Genomic DNA, 17,984 nt, shown 5'->3' with positions numbered 1-17,984 from the left:
GGTGGGAGGGAAAGCGCTCCAGAACACCGGCGTCCAGTTGGGTCCCCGAGCCCTGCGCGAGCAGATAGCGTGGGCGTGGCCCTTATCCGCCTCCCCTGTCCCCCCGGATCGCCGGCGGGGTGATGCGCTGAGACCTCTACCTCCTCCTTTCGCCTCATTTTTCTCGTTCCCCTCGTGGGTGAGTCCTAGGCCCTGGGAGGGGACCTCAGAGTTCCACCACCCCATCCGCCGGCTCTGGGTTTCCCCGAAAGCAGCGAATGGCCGGGGGTGGAACGCGGAGCTCGCAGGTTTTCTGGAGAGCAGGCTGCTTGCAGTCACGCTGTTCGTAGTGCCTCTTCACCCGCAGGTTTCTTCATGGGCCGGACCGTGGTCGTGCTGGGCGGAGGGATCAGCGGCTTGGCCGCCAGTTACTATCTGAGCCGGGCCCCCTGTCCCCCCAAGGTGAGTGCGCCACGCTGCCAGAGGGAGCGCCTTTAACACTTCTCTCCCATTTCCAGCAGGAGCGAATGCGCCGCCCCCTTTTTCTCCTGACCACTTATGCCGCCGAAGCTGTGGCTGTAGGCTGCAGTGTCTCCCTCTTGCCCTCAGGTGGTCTTGGTGGAGGGCAGCGAGCGCCTGGGAGGCTGGATCCGCTCAGTACGAGGGCCAGATGGTGCCATTTTTGAACTTGGACCTCGAGGAATTCGGCCGGCAGGAGCCCTGGGAGCCCGGACCCTGCTCCTGGTGAGCGGCTTGTGCAATGCCTAGGAGGTATTGCGGAGAGGCCTTCACTAGAGGATAGAGTTAAGGGGAGCAAGTGGATTTGGTGGCCAGTCCTTTCCTTAGTATATCCTCTTCTTGAGGACGTGTGGAGAGCAGGTTTCTGAGCTTGGCTTGGACTCAGAAGTGTTGCCGGTCCGGGGAGACCATCCAGCTGCCCAGAACAGGTTCCTGTATGTAGGTGGTGCTCTGCATGCCTTGCCCTCTGGCATCAGGTAACGTTGTCACTTCCTTACTACCATCCTTCTCCTTTGCCCTTGTCCTCACATCCCTTCCATTTCCTCATCTCCCAGTCTGTCAGCCCTCCCAGCAAAAGGGGCCAAACGAATAGAAATGATCCCCTGGAGCTGGAGAGGTAAATCAAAGCTCCCTTTTCACTGTGCCTTCCTCCATGCAGGGGGCTCCTCCGCCCTTCACCTCCTTTCTCCAAACCTCTGTTCTGGGCTGGGCTGAGGGATTTGACCACCCCTCGTGGCAAAGACCCTGATGAGACTGTGCACAGTTTTGCCCAGCGCCGCCTTGGTCCCGAGGTAACACCACCCAGAAGCCCCCAGATCCCTCCCCTTCTAAACCGGCTGCAAATCTACCACTGGGGCCCAAACCTACCACTGGGGCCTCTTCTGTAGCCTCTGAAAATGTCCTCTTCTCTTCGTACCCAGTAGCCCCCCAAACTCAGTGTTGAGGTGAATGCCTTCACTTCCTTCCCATCCATCTGTTGTAGCCAGACTGCTTTCCAAGTAAACCCATGCTGCCCCCATTCCCTACCAAGCAGGGATTAGTGGAAATTAGTGCAGTTTGTTCCTTGGCCTCTCAATCCTAGTCTCACCCTTAAGGTGGCGTCTCTAGCCATGGACAGTCTCTGCCGTGGAGTGTTTGCAGGCAACAGCCGTGAGCTCAGCATCAGGTCCTGCTTTCCCAGTCTCTTCCAAGCTGAGCAAACCCATCGTTCCATATTACTGGGGCTGCTGCTGGGGGCAGGTGAGGGGGCAGTTGGTTCAAGGGTTGAAGATATTAAGGACTGCCAGAATGAGGGACTGGAGGCAAGGGGTGCTATTTTAATGATTCTTCTCTGCTTCCTCCCCTGCAGGCCGGGGCCCACAGCTGGACTCAGCACTTATTCGCCAAGCTCGGGCTGAGCGCTGGAGCCAGTGGTCACTCCGTGGAGGGCTGGAGACATTGCCCCAGGCCCTCCACGCCCACCTGACTAGTAGGGGTGTCAGTGTTCTCCAAGGCCAGCCAGTCTGTGGGCTCAGTCTCCAGGCAGAAGGGCGCTGGAAGGTAGGTGAGCCTCCTGGACTGTAATGAACCTGTGTGTTAGAGTTTTCATCTTTGTTTAAACTCCAGGACTGGAGTTTCTCTTTTTCTTCTGTCCTACAAGCTGCTTAAGTATGGGCTACCCCAGGTTCTTAGGCCTTCTTTGTGGACCTTCCTCCAAGACCATCTGATCCAGATCTGTGGATAGAAGTAGTACTTATATATAAGTGGCTCCCAGCTAAGGGAAAGAACCACCCAGCTCTACTAAACATTTCAAATTGGCCCACTGGCTTTTGTCTGGCCCACTTGCTGGAGTAACAGGGGGATGGTTTTTGTTCTGACAACATAGTCAGTCTCTTCATCCTGAGTCAGCATCCAGTCTCTCTCCTGCCACTTGGGTGCTGGAAAACTGAGGCACAATTCCCATGATTTCTGTCTTTTAATGTTTTCATCCTTTCAGGTGTCTCTAGAGGACAGCAGCCTGGAGGCTGACCACATTATTAGTGCCATTCCAGCTTCAGGTAATGGGATAGCCACCCTCCCCTTCCCCAGCCAGGGTGAGGCACCCTAGCTTCTTCCTGGGCCAACGGGACCATACCATGCCCTTGAACTGCTCATCCCTGTGGGGATCTTATCCTAAGGAGGGTGGCCAAAACTGCACTGGGAACGCCTCCTGAGGCAGGCTGCTCTCTCCTCCAGTGCTCAGCAAGCTGCTCCCTGCTGAGGCCACACCTCTGGCCCGTGCCCTGAGCACCATCACTGCTGTGTCTGTGGCTGTGGTGAATCTGCAGTACCGAGGAGCTCGTCTGCCTGTCCAGGTGTGACTCAGAAAAGGAGGCGAGACAGACACGGGCTCAACTGGAACCCTTCCGTCCTGACCCATTCTCTTTGTTTTCTTCAGGGATTTGGACATTTGGTGCCATCCTCAGAAGATCCAGTTATCCTGGGAATTGTGTATGACTCCGTTGCTTTCCCTGAGCAGGATGGGAGCCTGCCTGGCCTCAGACTGACTGTGAGAGAAGGCAGCCATGCTTAGTGGGGGTTTCCAAAGGGCTCCTCTCTGCCCCAGTGCAGTAAGGCCAGGCTGGTCAGTGCCATCTTCCCTCCTTAGGTGATGCTGGGAGGTTCCTGGTTACAGACACTAGAAGCCAGGGGCTGTGTCTTATCTCAGGAGCTGCTCCAACAGGAGGCAGAGAAAGCTGCTGCCACTCAATTAGGACTGAATGAGCCACCAAGTCACTGCTTGGTCCATCTACACAAGGTGAGTTGGTAACACAAGGTAAACACTCTTCAGCTACCTAGTAGAGGCAGGCTTGGAAGCACTGTCTATCCAGGCCTGTTGTTGTTCAGTTACTAAGTCATGTTTGACTCTTTGTGACCCCACGGAATGTAGCACCCAGGCCTGGGATATCAATAATAATGTTTTCCCTGTATCCCTTTTTCTCTCCCCAGAACTCTATCCCCCAGTATACATTAGGCCACTGGCAAAAACTGGGTAAGTTGAGAAAGCAGCTGGGCTGAGAAGAGCCGTGAAAATAGACCCCAGCTGTAATATTCCTTTTCTTCCCTTTCAGAGTCAGCTGCCCAATTCCTGGCTGCTCAGAAGCTGCCTTTGACTCTGGCTGGGGCCTCCTATGAGGGGGTTGCTGTCAATGACTGTATAGAGAGCGGGCGTCAGGCAGCAGCCCGTGTCTTGGGCACAGAACCCAACAGTTGATCCTCAGCTCCCACTTCTTCTTGCCCCTGGTGGCAGGGATTCTCTCACCCATGAAAATAAAAGTTGCTAAAGCTTGGCTTGGCCTGGCTGTTCTGTCATCCAAGGGCAGAAGGTGGGGGTGGGTGAGCAAAGATAGGCAAAGAGTGCCTGGGACGCAGAAAGCAGGAGCGGAGGCGAGACAAAGTCCTTTATTAGAAAATATATCAAAATCCCAGCCCCCTGAGCCAGGTCCAAAAGAGGGAGCTACTCCATTACTGGCAGAAAGTACCCAGGGAGGGGCTTCCTTCAAACACACTTCCTGGGAACCATAAATAGAATAAATATTCACAGAGGTCCCGGGAGAAGCCAGATCACTCTTCTCTCCATGGAAGAAGAAGGGATTTGGGGTCCAGCCCTGCTCCTACCCCATGGGCAGGGGACTCCTAGGAGTCATCACATAAGTCATGACATCAAGGATTCACAGTCATAAGCCCTGGCAGGTGACCCTAGAAAGAGAGACCTCCAGGGCCAGAGGAGCCCAGCTCCAGTCCAGCAGTGAGGAGAGGCCCCTGCCCCTAGCACAGCAGTAAAGTTCATTTCCTCACATCCCTCTAAGAGCAGTGAGGAGCTGAGGGTGGGGAAAATATAACCCCTCTGATTCAGTTTCATGATTAAAGTGGGAAAGAGTCAGTTTCATGATTAAGAAGGAGTCAGTGTGAACCATGAGGAGCTGTGTGGTTGGCAGTAGGCAGAGGGCCAGGCCTGGCTGGGGGCCGGCGCTGCAGCATCTCCTGACGGAAGGCTTGGGAGGAACCAGGCGGGTAATGGGGACCAGAGGAAGTCCGGGGACCCCGAGGGTCAGTTCCAATGTCTGCTGTGATGTTCGTATAGAGAGGGCCCAGCTCTCGAGACAGCAACTGGTATGTCAGTGAGTTCATTCCATCTTGAGTCCAGGAATTCTGGGTACGGACCAGGAGGTCAAACCTGAGGGTTACAGATTGGAGACTGAGACCCGGAAAGGAACAGCCAGGAATCTAGAAACTGTAGAGCCCTAAGGGTTCACTAGTAATTCCCAGGCAACCCTCCCGTCCTACCTGTGGGGATTTTCCTCGTTGCCCTTATCTCCTCGGTGCTTCACCATCTTATAGTGTCCCACGGATGTGGGGGGACGAGATATCTTCATCCCAGCCAAGCGAACCCTATGGGAAAAGTGAGGGCACCTTGGAGGATCCAGAGTGGAAGAAAGCTGCTGACAGGTGAGCAAGAAGAGCTAAGGCCAGCGAGGGAGGAACTGCATGTTTCTTTACACAAAGAATAACTAACTTGACAAAGGGCCGAGTACTGGAAGGGCAAACAGAAAAGTCAAACAGAAAGAAGGAAAGGCTGAAGAGAATGTAAAAGCTGGCTGTCTCCAAACCCTCAGGGCCTAGTGCAGGCACGCTGGGGGCTATAAACCATTGGCAGAGGTAGCTTTGCACCTCCCACCTGTTTCCCAAATGGCTCCTAGGAGCTGCCTTTGCTATCTGGAAAGGACAGGGAGAGGAACCATTTTGTCAAAAAAGGTAGGACAAAACTGGGAACCACAGACCCAAGCTCAGCAGTTCTTACTGAGATTAGTGGCTGAGCAGCCTCAGCTCTGATGCACTCCTGTCCCCCACCCACATTTAAGAAAACTGTGGAACCAGGAAATCAAGACCTGGAAAGAAATGAACTCCAATTCTGATACACAGAAGCAAGAAGTGAGGATGGCTGGGGAAGGTACTGAAAGAATACATACATTTAGAAATTGCTGGGTGCTTTACACACATACAGAAGACAAGAATTCATAGAGATCTCTTCCCAGAGGACAAAGCGGGAGGAGAAGCAAGGGGCCCAGCATATCAAGCCCAAATAGTCAAATGACATATGAAATTGGGTCAGCTGAGGCTGAAGGTCAAAATGTTTTATATGCTAAAAATAAGCTGGCATCATGCCAATGGCACAGGCCCTTTATTTAAAAAAAAAAAAGTGATTCTGGACTATGTGGAGCAGAGCCTTTCCTCTTCCAGCTCTGCAGGAAGTGGTTTGGATGCAATCCTAGCAGAGGCAGGACTAAACAATCTCTAGGCCCCTTTCCAGTTCTGGAATCCCATGATACTATTGGGATTGATTGTATTGATCTTGTCTTCTCTCCCGGGAATGTTATTAACCAGCTCTAAGGGACTGAAAGGTAACAGAAGGGGGAGCAGCATGCAAAGCCTGACCTGGGTAGACCGCAAAGATAAGGGAGAGGAATAGGCACCGTTCAGGACCAGGGAGCTAAATTAGTGTTAAAAGACTAGGGCTAGAGGTGGTCTTAGAGGATAGGGATCCAGGCTGGGGTCAGGGAAGAAGGTGGTGGCAAGAAGTCTGACCTGGTAGCAATGTCGTCATCCTCACCACCCCAGCCCCAGTATTCATTGGGGAAGCCATTCATCTTCAGGTACTGGTCAGGAGTGAGCGCTGAGACCCCGCCAAAGTACTGGGGATACGGGAGGCTGGGGAAAGAAAGATCCTTGGATTCCACACGTCTTTTGGGAGCCATCCCTCCTTCTTCCACTGGATGGTGGAATACCCTGCTTCCAGTACCCTCCTGTGCCCTCTACCTGTATCCAAATTTGTTCATGGCAACAGCAACGTGCCGAGGTCCTCGGGGATCGCACACATACAGGTTGTGGTCGTTCTCTGGCAGGAGATCCACATCATGCAGAAACAAGCAGTCCCATTCTTCATCTCGCAGGGCCTCCCGCACCCCGACATTCAGCAGCTTTGCCCTGTTAAATGTTCCATTTCCAGCCTGGAAGATAATGGAGGAGGACCAACTAGGTCTATAGGTGGCGTGGAGAAGAAGCATAAAAGTGAATGGAGGGAAGTCAAAGCAGGTTATGGGATAAAGAGGATGAAGAGAAAGACAACTTCTTTGTTTTCTCATTCAACAAAATTTTTTGAGCATCAGTATGTGCCGGATGGGCTTCCCTGGTGGCTCAGATGGTAAAGAGCCTGCTTGCAATGCAGGAGACCTGGGTTCGATCTCTGGGTCAGGAAGATCCCCTGGAGAAGGGAATGGCAACCCACTCCAGTATTCTTGCCTGAAGAATCCCGTGGACAGAAGAGCCTGTCTGGCACAGTCTATGGGGTCGCAAAGAACTGGACATGGCTGAGCAACTAACACACATGTGCCTGACACACACATGCTACTATTTAGCATTTAATCCCAACAACCATGTGAAATAGGTGGTATATTGGTTACCACTCTTTGCCTCATTTTAGCAGGTTGGGTGTGTTGCTCAAGGTCACATATGGAACAAATAGCAGAACCAGAACTTTAGCCCAAATCTATCCACTTCCAAATTCAACAACAGAAAAATCATGGAAGATTACAGGACAACGGGAATATCCTTAAGAAGAAGCATGGGGCTAACATGTTGGCAGAGCAGTGCAAGCTGCTGCTTTCTTACATTCCACAGTCTGACCCTCTTTTAATTATTTTGAGACCCATTATATGAGAGTGGAGTGGAATTTGCTTGAGGCTTCCTTATAAAATCACAGTGGCGTGGGAACTGGGAGTACCTGGTGGATGACATAAATGCCGTAAGCAAGCTGCTGGCGCTGCAGGAACGGGTGCAGGTGGTAGAGCAGCAGGCGCAGGTGGTGCTCCCGGGCACGGTGGGGCACAATGATGGCTGTCCGGGACCGGGGCTCACACCTTGCAGGGCGGTATCGGCCCCCCGGTTCTACCCGGGGATTCCTCTCCACAATCTCTGCCAGCGATGGCACTGGGCTAAAGGACACGGATATGGGACCCACTGTCGGGAGGGAATGACAAGGTCAGGGATTAGAAGGTCAAGGAGAAATGTCCCTGTCAGTCTGATTCTGGGACTCAGCTCCCCCAAGGGCTTGCTCAGAAATCTCACAAAACCTTGAGTTCCCCATCATTGGGACAACTTTGCAAAGTCTGGAAGGTGAAGGCTCCTCACCTAGCCTGCTTTATTTTAGGGTTCCTTAACTCTCCCCTGCCTCACAAAGTTGGAAGCTTACAGTTAGCAGGTGGAGAGAACAGGACTTCCAACTAACTCCTAATCCTACCCTGAGGCATGAAGAGCCCATAAACAGGCAGGCAATGGAAAGCTGTGGCTCAATCAAAGAACCCAAGTCGAAACTCCAAATTTAGAGTCCATCTATCTCAACATTAGCCTACCTTCCAGTTCCATGACCCTCCAGTTTGAAGACCCACTGCTGCCATCCTATACTTGTCCAAGCCTCCCTGTCCCCACACCTTGGCCTTGCCTTCTGCTTTCCTTCTGCACTCACCTAAGAGAGGAGATCGTTCGGGACAGTATGGCAGGCCTTGAGGAGCTGGGAGGCCCCCTGGGGCAACAGGGGCCCCAGGCATGTGACTGAGGTTACTGTAGACATCATGGGGATGAGAATAGTCAAATGCCGGCTCCTGCTCTCGGCCAAAGAGGGCACTGAGGCTTCGAAAGCCCCCCAATGACAGGTACATCATGACTGCCAGCTGGGAGCCCACAAGTAGGGCCAGGGTGCAGGGCCGCTCCAGCAACCTCCGCAACATTCTGTGCTGGGGTCTGGATGAGAGAGAGAGGAAAGTTCTGGGAGTGGGCAGGAAGGCAGCATGCCAGAAGAGAGATCATTGGGTATTGATGAAGGTGGTGGGCAGGGGTAAAGAGGAAAAAGGAAAAGAACAGAGTCACAGAAGGGAGCACACACCGATACAGAAAGAAATAGAATGTAACCATCGGCAGGCCGCACCACCTGTCACTCCCAGCCTAAGTTTCACTCTCCCCCACCCCTCCCACCACCTACTCAGTCCCCACCCCCAAGAATGCTTACATCATTCAGGTCCCAAGGCCATTCCAGAGCATTCTCTGGAGAACATTCCTTCCAATTTTAGAGGGGGAGAGATAGACTCACCTAGATTCAAACTGTCTTCTTCAGGATCATGGGGACTCCAGGAGGTCCCGGAGGAGCAGAGATGTGAAGCATTATATAAAATTGGAAACGTAACAGAGGACAGAGACAGGCTCCATCCAGCACGCCAACAGCAATCTTGGGACCAGCTGGAACAGAAGTGGTCAAGGATAGCCAGCCACCCCCAGAGGGGCAGAGGGCAGGAACAGGGTGAAGCCGGTTTCTCAGCTCGGGAAGCGAGCGAGGGAAAGTGGTTGGAGAGAAAAGGGGTGGAGCAGGAGATGCTAGGTCCCCGGCTCTGCCCCAGCCATCCTATAGCGTGTCAGATTCACTCGGTATGTAACCATCCCCCACCCCAACAGGACCAACCTGTTTGGGGAGTGGGGACAGGGCAACTACTGGAGATCTGGGTGAGGCAGTCCTAACAGGACTGTGAAGTGGCCTCAAGAGAACCCAGGGAGGCGGAAGAAACCGGCTCCTTTCCGTTCTTCACATTTATGGGAGCTAGCTCCGCAGGTGCAGGGAGGTGACCACCTGGGAGCTGCAAGCAAACAACCCCGGAGCGCGGCAGGAAATAGGATGGGGGTGGCGTCCTCTACCTTCTTCTACCTTTCTCCATCCTAGCGAGGATGGGGATCAGGGTTATTGATGAAATGAGATAGGGAGAGGGAGGGCTGGGCAGAACCTGTCAGGAACCTGGGCTAGCTCACCTAGAGGGGCGTGGTCAGCGGTCTGGAAGGGGTTACAGCCCAGTTCTTCCGAAGCAGCCTCATCTCATCCCACGCCAACCTCCTCTGGCGATTGCTCTACCTTGCAAAGTGAGACCGCCGGCCTCTGTCCGGACTTGCACTTAGGTCTCCCTCCTTGCTCAAGGCTGTTTACAGCCTTTACCCAAAACTTCTCACCTTCCCAATCTCTCAAACCTTTCTCCAGGGCCTCTCACCCCACCATCTCCAGCCTACACACCTGGCCTTCTGCCGCCCGTCGTCACCGCCACCCGGACAGCCGGGCAGGAATCGCTGCCGCCATCTTGGAAGCGGGCGTCGCGGGGGCGGGGCCTCGCGTCACGGGGCGGGGCCTCGGAAGGGTGGGGGTCGTCCAGGCGTGGAGCGCAGGGTCTGAGCACCGCGGGGATGGTGGGGCTCGCTTCAGGCCGCAGGCAACGAGGGGCTCGACGTTTTGGGAACCGGCGCAGGGTCTCTTCCCCATTGGACCGACTCCTAGCAGGATTCCATTCCCCACCCCTCAGTTCAGCCTCTCAGTCGTGTCCGACTCTTAGCGACCCCATGGACTGCAGGATGCCAGGCTTCCCTGTCCTTCACCAACTCCCGGAATTTGCTCAAACTCATGTGCATCGATCGAGTCGGTGATGCCATCCAACCGTCTCATCCTCTGTCCTCCCCTTCTCCTGCCTCAATCTTTCCCAGCATCAGGGTCTTTTCAAATGAGTCAGTTCTTTGCATAAGTTGGCCAAAGTATTGGATTTTAAGCTTCAGCATCAGTCCTTCCAATGAACACCCAGGACTTATTTCCTTTAGGATGGACTGGTTTGATCTTGCAGTCCAAGGGACTCTCAAGAGTCTTCTCCAACACCGCAGTTCAAGAGCATCAATTCTTCAGCGTTCAGTTTTAAGATCCAACTGTCACATCCATACATGACTACTGGAAAAACCATAGCTTTGACTAGATGGACCTTTGTTGGCAAAGTAATATCTCTGCTTTTTAATATGCTATCTAGGTTGGTCATAACTTTTCTTCCAAGGAGCAAATGTCTTTTAATTTCATGGCTGCACTCACCATCTGCAGTGATTTTGGAGCCCCAAAAAATAAAGTCTGTCACTGTTTCCATCGTTTGCCCATCTATTTGCCATGAAGTGATGGGACCGGATGCCATGATCTTAGTTTTCTGAATGTTGAGTTTTAATCTAGTTCTTTCACTCTCCTCTTTCACTTTCAGAATCAAGAGGCTCTTTAGTTCTTCTTCACTTTCTGCCATAAAGGTGATGTCATCTGCATATCTGAGGTTATTGATGTTTCTCCCTTGATTCCAGCTTGTGCTTCATCCAGCCTGGCATTTCGCTTGATATACTCTGTATATAAGTTAAATAAGCAGTGTGACAATATGCAGCCTTGACATACTCCTTTCCCAATTTGGAAGCAGCCTGTTATTCCATGTCCAGTCCCCCCTAGACTTATAAAAACAGCCAGTCCTACCAGGACCTTCCTCGGGGCCAAGAAGGACCGAGAGGCTGCTGTGTCAGAAGACCTATCACCCCAGGCTGGTCGGAATAAGATTCTCAATGTGTCAGTGGCCCCCCCTGCAATCTAGTGCCACTTATTATCAAAATTGTTTCCTGCTTGGGGTACATCTTTGCAGACCACTCTGGTGTATTTTTGTATCCCCAAGGTATCCCTCAGGCCTTGAAATAGAAATGGTTAATAAAACAAGGAAATATTGAGTATGAAGGGGAGGGCAGCATCTGCTTTAATGTAAAAATGTGTTTCCCCAGATGTTAGAATAAGACGGAAGCTCTGCTAATATGCAATATGTTTATCTTGTGGCTTCTTGTGGCTACCCGCTTTGAATATTGTGCTCCTTTAGAAGCAGATGATCAGACTGAGAAAACTTTGAATAACTCACAGTGTCTGCCTCAAAAACCTCATGTGCTTATGTGGGGATGGGAGGAGTTACAGACAATATAGTGTAATAAATATGATAACCTAGAAATTGCACCTCATTCACAAGTTGAAGTTTGGGAAAGATTTCCTAGAAGTGACAGGAAACCTAAAGTACGTGTCTATAGCGTGTCCTGTTGCATAAGTTTCTGTTTCCACGCGGCTATTTTACAACTCTGTAGGTAGCTAACCCAATGTAAATTCTATTGTCTGACAGAGGTTCAATTAACTCCCTCCTCCCAAATTTGTGGAAAAACAGTTTTGCCTTCATTTACATATTTCTGTATCCCTGATCTACATAAATGTGTCTATTCTTTTGTTCAGTTGCTCAGTTGTGTCCAACTCTTTGCGACCCCATGGTCTGCATCATGCCAGGCTTCCCTGTCCTTCACCATCTCCCAGAGCTTGTTCAAACGCATGTCCATTGAGTCAATGATGCCATCCAAGCATCACATCCTCTGTCATCCCCTTCTCCTCCTGCCTTCAGTCTTTCCCAGCATCAGGGTCTTTTCCAATGAGTCGGCTCTTTGCATCAGGTGGCCAAAGTATTGGAGCTTCAGCTTCGGCATCAGTCCTTCCAATGAATATTCAAGATTGACTTCCTTTGGGATTGACTGGTTTGATCTCCTTGCTGTCTGAGGGACTCTCAAGAGTCTTCTGCTTGTTTCCTTGTGAGTTAAATAAAACCTTTAACAGGTGTTCATTTTTATACATGTATTAACAAAAAGTCTCTTCATTGACCAAATTTTAAACAGGTCCCCTGAGCCCTCTTTTCCGATAGACCTCATCCTTGGGCCTGTAGCCATTTTTAAGAAGAATCCGGTATCAGTTTAGCAAGAATCCCCTTACCTTTAATTTCTGATCTCCTTGGCCTGCTTTTATCAAGAATTTTAAGTTGGTTTAGCAAGAATCTTCTTATCCTTGATGTAATTTTCCATCCATTGACTCTTTCATTCTGCTTATTGGCTATAAATATCTATTTGTCCTTACTGTATGTAGAGGGAATTCCTAATAATGTACTTTCACAGCCTTGAGAAGCTCCATAGAAATAGCACCTGGAAAAACAGCATATATTAAGAAACTATGTTAATAATTACCTTTCATGTTTTTCTTAGAATAATATCCTTGTTAAAAACCCCAAGGCCAGACCCAGAAGGAAGTATGACTGGAATCATGAAAGCATGGACCTTGAAACACCGGGTCAGAGTCAGGCATGAATGTTGCTTCAGTTCAGTTCAGCCACTCAGTCGTGCCTGAGTCTTTGCGACCCCATGAACCCCAGCATGCCAGGCCTCCCTGTCCATCACCAAGTCCCAGAGTCCACCCAAACCCATGTCCATTGAGTCGGTGATGCCATCCAACCATCTCATCCTCTGTTGTCCCCATCTCCTCACTGTTTACTCGCTTGCTAATTGTTCCCAAGACTAGCCCAGAAGGGAGAGGCCTGGGGTGAAGACAAAGAGATCTGGACTCTGTCAGTGTCGTCCAGGACATTTAGGAGTATGTGACTGAAACAGCATGTGTCTTGAGAAAGATAATATCTGAGACAGTCTTGTGGTCTACAATTAGGAATAAAAGCTGGACTCAGAGTGGACTCTGCACCTCAGTCCAATAGAGGCGGCAGGTCCCTGACCCATTGCCCCAGATTTCGTGTTCTGTCTTCATTCTCATTGCTCACTTCCGGACCATTAGAGCAACAACTATATTCAGAGTTGAATCCAGTCTCTCTCTGACTGGGACAGTGTTGGCCCCTATTGTGATAATCCTGAATAAAATCTTTCTTACCATTTTAACAAGTGTCAGAATAAGTTTTTACAGAGTGAGAGTTATAATTTTACCCTTTTCTGAAAATTATCTTTTAACAGATGGATTGTGTTCTAGACCAAGAAAACCATAGTGCAGTCTGAAAATGAGGAATAAATTAGGGCATTGGGGAAATTAAAAAATGGATCAGTAGAGCTAAACGATAGGGTGAGGGGAATGATGAGAGATGAGACTGATGAGGTAAATAGGTGCCAGATAATGAAAGAGTCCATAAGCCACATTAAAAGAGATTTTTATCCTGAGGGCAAGACAAAGGCCTTAAAATGCTCAAAACAGAGATTTTAGGAAGTTTGCTCTGGTGGAAACGTGGAGCATTATCAGAGGGGTCAAGGCTGGAAGCAGGGACCTATTAAGGTTACTGCAGAAATCCAGGAGTGAAATGAATCTCATGCAAAGTAAGGTAATTTCAGTGGGACTAGAGGGAAGAAGACAGCTTTGAGAACTTTTGGGAGGCAAATAGGACTTGGTGATTGATGGCATGTGCCAAGTCAGGGAGTTAGAAGACTCCAAGATGAATCTTGGATTTCTAATGTGGACCAATGGACATTTAATGAGAAACAAAACTTAGAAGAGGCAAATTTGGGGGAAACAGTAGCGATGACAAGTTAAACTTTGGCCTTAATGAGTTTGATGTGCCTGTGAAGGCTTATAATTATATAATACTGCATTTCAGTACAATAGCAACTTTTTTTTTGGCTGCATCAGGTCTTCACTGCATTATGGGGAGTCTTTCATTGTTGTGCAGATTCTCTAGTTGTGGTGTGTGGGCTCCGGAGTTGCAGCATACAGGCTTAGTCACTCCAAGGTATGTGGGATCTTCGTTCTCCCCTGCATTGCAAGGCAGATTTTTAACCACTGGACCATCAGGGAAGTCCCACAATGGCAGCTTTGAAACCTCTGTCTGTGTGATGTTGAGCAATACACTCTCTGGGTTTATCTGTACAGTGAACCCATCTTAAAGGGTTTTGTGATATTTAGTGAGAAGTATGGGAAAGGGCCAGCAAACAGTGGATATTCAATACATCTTAATTTTGAGCACAAAATAGGAGTCAAGTAAAAGCCCTACTTTTTTTTTTTTTTAAGTTCTCACTATATAATGGAAAAGATAGACTTGTACAGAAAATTGATATAGATCTCATCTAGAGGACTTTTCCTCTGAGCCTCTCCCCCGCCATGATGTTCTACTCATAAAACTGATCTTCACCTTCTATCCTTCATATCTACCATCTTCTGACAACTCCTCTACATTCATTTGCAAGCTCCCTGCTTTCAGGAAACTTCACTTCCACTCCTTTTCATGCCGGCCCCACCCTGGGCTTAGTCATCATCTAGAACTGCTACATTTCTGAAACCTTGGATTTTAATATGCTGGTTTCTACCACAACATCCTGCCTTTTTGTATTCTGAATAAAATGATGGGGCCCCTAGAGGCCCAGTCATGACACACAACGTAATAGAAGAAACCCAGTCTAATAACTAAAAATAATTAAATCTCTACTTGCGCTTCCCTGGTGGCTCAGTGGTAAAGAATCCACTTGCCAATGCAGGAGACATAGGTTCAATCCCTGGATCAAGATCTCCTGGAGAAGGAAATGGCAACCCACTCCATTATTCTTGCCTGGAGAATTTCATGGACAGAGGAACCTGGCAGGCTACAGTCCACGTGGTTGCAAAAGAGTCCGGAGTCGGACTCGACTTAGTGACTAAACAACAACAGCAACAAACCTCTGCTTAGTTTCTCCAGGAGACGTCAGAGGCATGGGGGAAGGGAGAGGGAAGCAAGAGCACATTCTAATGCACAGCTCAATGTCTTTAAAATCCTCCCCTGCCACTTAACACTTTCTACTGAGATGGTAGCTTCTTCCCAAAACTACCCCTTCCAACTACTCAGTTCCTTACAGGTATTATCCACCAGCTTCAAGTCTGTTTGCTTTATTTTGATTTTGCATACCGGAGAAGAGCTTGGGAGCTGACCTAGCAAGCAGAAATTCTTTCTTCTTCCACCACTACCCTACTCTCCACAAACGCTTACAGTTCACTTCTCAAAGGTGAGGCAGATACCTCTAGGAACACTTCTGTGACCTCATACCCTATGACCCCCCCTCTATCTTGACACCTGTCACACATGTCTAAAATCTTTGTCTTACCCAAATGTCTGAGCCATCAGACTATGAACTCTCTGAGGACAGAAAGCATGTCTTCCTTTTTATTATCCCCTGAATGTAACCTAGAACTTTTGGCACAAATTTTTACAAAATAGCCCAAGTAATAATAATATTATTATTACAATATAATATTAGATTATATAATATAATAATTGATCAAGTAATTTAAGATCATGCCATTGCATCTTGGCTCTTGCAAAGCTTAGATTCAGTCCAACTGCAAAAATCTGTGTCCTTTCCAGACACTGTGAGAGAATGATTTGATTCCAGTTTATAACCTAATTGGTTTATTTATTGAACAGGTAAGTGTAATTAAGTCAATTAATTTATTTCCTCTGACCCACGTTCAGACCACATTTCCAGCTTCTCAGTGCTTCCTTGCATCCGTATTTGAACGTGTGTGTCAACGTGGGTCACCGTTGGTGTAATTTATTACTGGATCTGCAGGGCCTGTTGTTGGTTGCCCAAAGACTATGAGGGATGCCTCCAATCTACTTCCTGCCCTCCCTTTCCTTCCTAAAGCTACGTAAGTACTCAGGGCCTGTCCCCATACAAGGTCCTGTCTGAGGAAGTTTTCAGCATTGTTGCCCCCCCTTCCCCTCGCCCGCCTCTTTCAGAGTGGTTTTTTAAGAACTGGTGGTTTCCTGCAGCTGTCAGCTGGTTACTCTTGCTGCCAATGATTTTGGCTTCCCCCCAGCAACAGTCAACGAGGAAGGTGTTCAACTGGTTCAGAAGCATCCTCTTATACGTATTAACAATAAAATGTTAATACATTAAGTTCTACTCTCTTCCTCCTTCCTCCCCAACAAGTCCTGACCATGAGATGAAGGTTTTGTCACTTACCATCACTCTGGTATTTTAGAAAATAAAATATTATAATACTATGTGAAAATTAAAGAAGTGGGGCTAGAGAGGGGGTGGAAATGTAAATTAATAGCTCATTCCACAGCATACGCCCCCCCCCCCAAACACTGGCTCTCCCACTCCCACCACAAAATTAGTGATTGGACAAATGCCCAGATTTCTTCTGCTCTAACCACTAAAACAGAGAATCTCAGGGACAGGAAGATGTAAAAGAAATTGGTCCAAGTCACAGCTATTGCTTCAATCTCCTCCCCCACTCAAACACACAGTCACCCTTGCCATCCTATAAAATAGTTGTCTCTGCTTGAACTTCTGAAAGGACTGGGCTCTCCCAGCAGTCACTGATTCTTCTTTCTTCAGCTCAACATCATTCTTTTCCCCTTAAGGACCAGATATCTGAACTGTCTCCGTGCTTTCCTCCCTCCTGTTATTCCTGTTTCTCCTCTGTTTGTCCATCCATACCCCAGCTCAGCCCCGTGAAGGCAATAGATTAGGCAGACTGAGGAGTCAGGGCTCATCCTGGTTCTTCGAGTGAGGTATGCACTCCTTAATCCATGGGAAGAACTTGCTGGACTCCTGACATCAGGATATTAGGTAGTCTATGGCCTTGTTCTGGGGAGGGTGCTATGATGAGAACATTCCGGAAAGGGGTGAGGCCTTGCTTGGGATTTAGGGCCAGAATGCCCATCACTTCTCTTTGGGGAGCAGCCCTCTCTTCTCTTTCACTGTCTGACTCCACCCACCTACCCGCCCAATCATACAGGTGGCCTCTGAGCTCAGCGCCTTCCTGGGAAAAACTTCTTAATGGCAGTCAGAACCTTATTCAGTGAGAAAAGGGCTTTCTCTTAAAATAGTACATATGAAAGTGATTTACAAAGTGTGAATTACCATAGACACTAAAGAAACGTAAGAAGGGGTATCATAATTACCTGTTCATAAGGCCCAGCCCAGGACACTCTCCTTTTTTATTTTATTTTATTTGACCACACTGCACAGCATGCAGGATGTTAGTTAGTTGACCAGAGATCAAATCTGTATCCCCTGCAGAGGAAGCACGGAGTCCTAACCATTGGACCACTAGGGAATCCCAGGATTCATCCTCCTGAAACCTCAGAGCCCACTGAAGCCTGGTCATCAGTTCAGTTTGCCTTTATTATACAGTTCTTCATATCATCCTATCTTTCTCTTTGCAGAGGTATACTACAAAACATTTCCCCAGGTTGCGGTGAGCATCTTTAGTCATGTATTGTTTGCATTTGTACCTCAGGTCTACTTAGGACCGAACTTGGCTGATTATACCATTAGCTTATGTTATTGGCGGCCCAATTTTGCTACTTAGATGAAACATTTGAAGATCACTCTGGCCTTGTCCCACTCTCCTGTTTCTCCCTCCTCTAGCCTCGCTGGTAGGAGGATGGGAGGAAGGGCCAGGGCCAAGCACAGCAGTGGGGCCATACACGATGAAGAGAAGAGATGGAGCGGAGCAGGGGCCTGCTCCGTTCCCGGTGCTGCTGAGGGAGCAAGTGCCATGCTCGGTGGCACAAACTCCAGTGCACTGTGCAAGGCACTGCCTGGTACAGAACGTGAGCAACGAAGCCCAGCCCCAGTGAGCACGGCACACACCGCCACTGTCTATGGCTTGCCTTAATCCCCTATATCCCAAGCAATGCATGGCAGCCCAGCAGGAGCTACTAAGGCAGACTGAAGCACCTCTATTTTCCCTGCTTCCTCTTCCTCAACTTCCACCTCAGGGTCTTCTTTACCTATAGTTCCTCCCTCACCTCCACATTTAGACCTTC

The 17,984-nt window shown here is 49.3% G+C and overlaps 2 protein-coding genes across 10 annotated transcripts; one reads left to right on the top strand and one right to left on the bottom strand.

Annotated features, from left to right (window-relative positions):
• Positions 1–3: 3 nt before the first annotated feature.
• Positions 4–3,806, top strand: PPOX (protoporphyrinogen oxidase). 7 transcript variants are annotated; one of them, XM_019987418.2, is made up of 13 exons: positions 4–178; positions 347–441; positions 589–723; positions 859–974; positions 1,157–1,289; positions 1,593–1,737; positions 1,847–2,037; positions 2,474–2,534; positions 2,713–2,831; positions 2,915–3,025; positions 3,125–3,274; positions 3,466–3,508; positions 3,588–3,806. In XM_019987418.2, exons 2-13 carry the CDS (start codon positions 355–357, stop codon positions 3,728–3,730), a joined length of 1,434 nt encoding a protein of 477 aa, XP_019842977.1. In that variant the 5' UTR covers positions 4–178; positions 347–354; the 3' UTR covers positions 3,731–3,806. The 7 variants fall into 7 exon arrangements, with proteins under 7 accessions (XP_019842977.1, XP_019842987.1, XP_019842996.1 ...); XM_019987428.2 differs by having other exon boundaries at positions 330–441; XM_019987437.2 differs by having other exon boundaries at positions 9–178; positions 843–974.
• A 96-nt stretch (positions 3,807–3,902) lies between these two features.
• Positions 3,903–9,703, bottom strand: B4GALT3 (beta-1,4-galactosyltransferase 3). Of its 3 annotated transcripts, none has more exons than XM_019987482.2 (8): positions 9,367–9,703; positions 8,660–8,805; positions 8,039–8,337; positions 7,298–7,533; positions 6,334–6,524; positions 6,103–6,225; positions 4,804–4,908; positions 3,903–4,693 (listed from the first exon to the last, which is right to left on the bottom strand). In XM_019987482.2, exons 3-8 carry the CDS (start codon positions 8,298–8,300, stop codon positions 4,420–4,422), a joined length of 1,191 nt encoding a protein of 396 aa, XP_019843041.1. In that variant the 5' UTR covers positions 8,301–8,337; positions 8,660–8,805; positions 9,367–9,703; the 3' UTR covers positions 3,903–4,419. The 3 variants fall into 3 exon arrangements, with proteins under 3 accessions (XP_019843041.1, XP_019843014.1, XP_019843024.1); XM_019987455.2 differs by having other exon boundaries at positions 8,039–8,313; positions 9,367–9,702; XM_019987465.2 differs by lacking the exon at positions 9,367–9,703 and having other exon boundaries at positions 8,039–8,313; positions 8,660–9,346.
• Between the last annotated feature and the right edge of the window lie 8,281 nt (positions 9,704–17,984).

Source organism: Bos indicus, chromosome 3 (assembly GCF_029378745.1).
Source record: "Bos indicus isolate NIAB-ARS_2022 breed Sahiwal x Tharparkar chromosome 3, NIAB-ARS_B.indTharparkar_mat_pri_1.0, whole genome shotgun sequence".
Classification (NCBI taxonomy): Eukaryota; Metazoa; Chordata; class Mammalia; order Artiodactyla; family Bovidae; genus Bos; species Bos indicus.
This window is presented reverse-complemented; position numbering and strand designations above follow the sequence as displayed.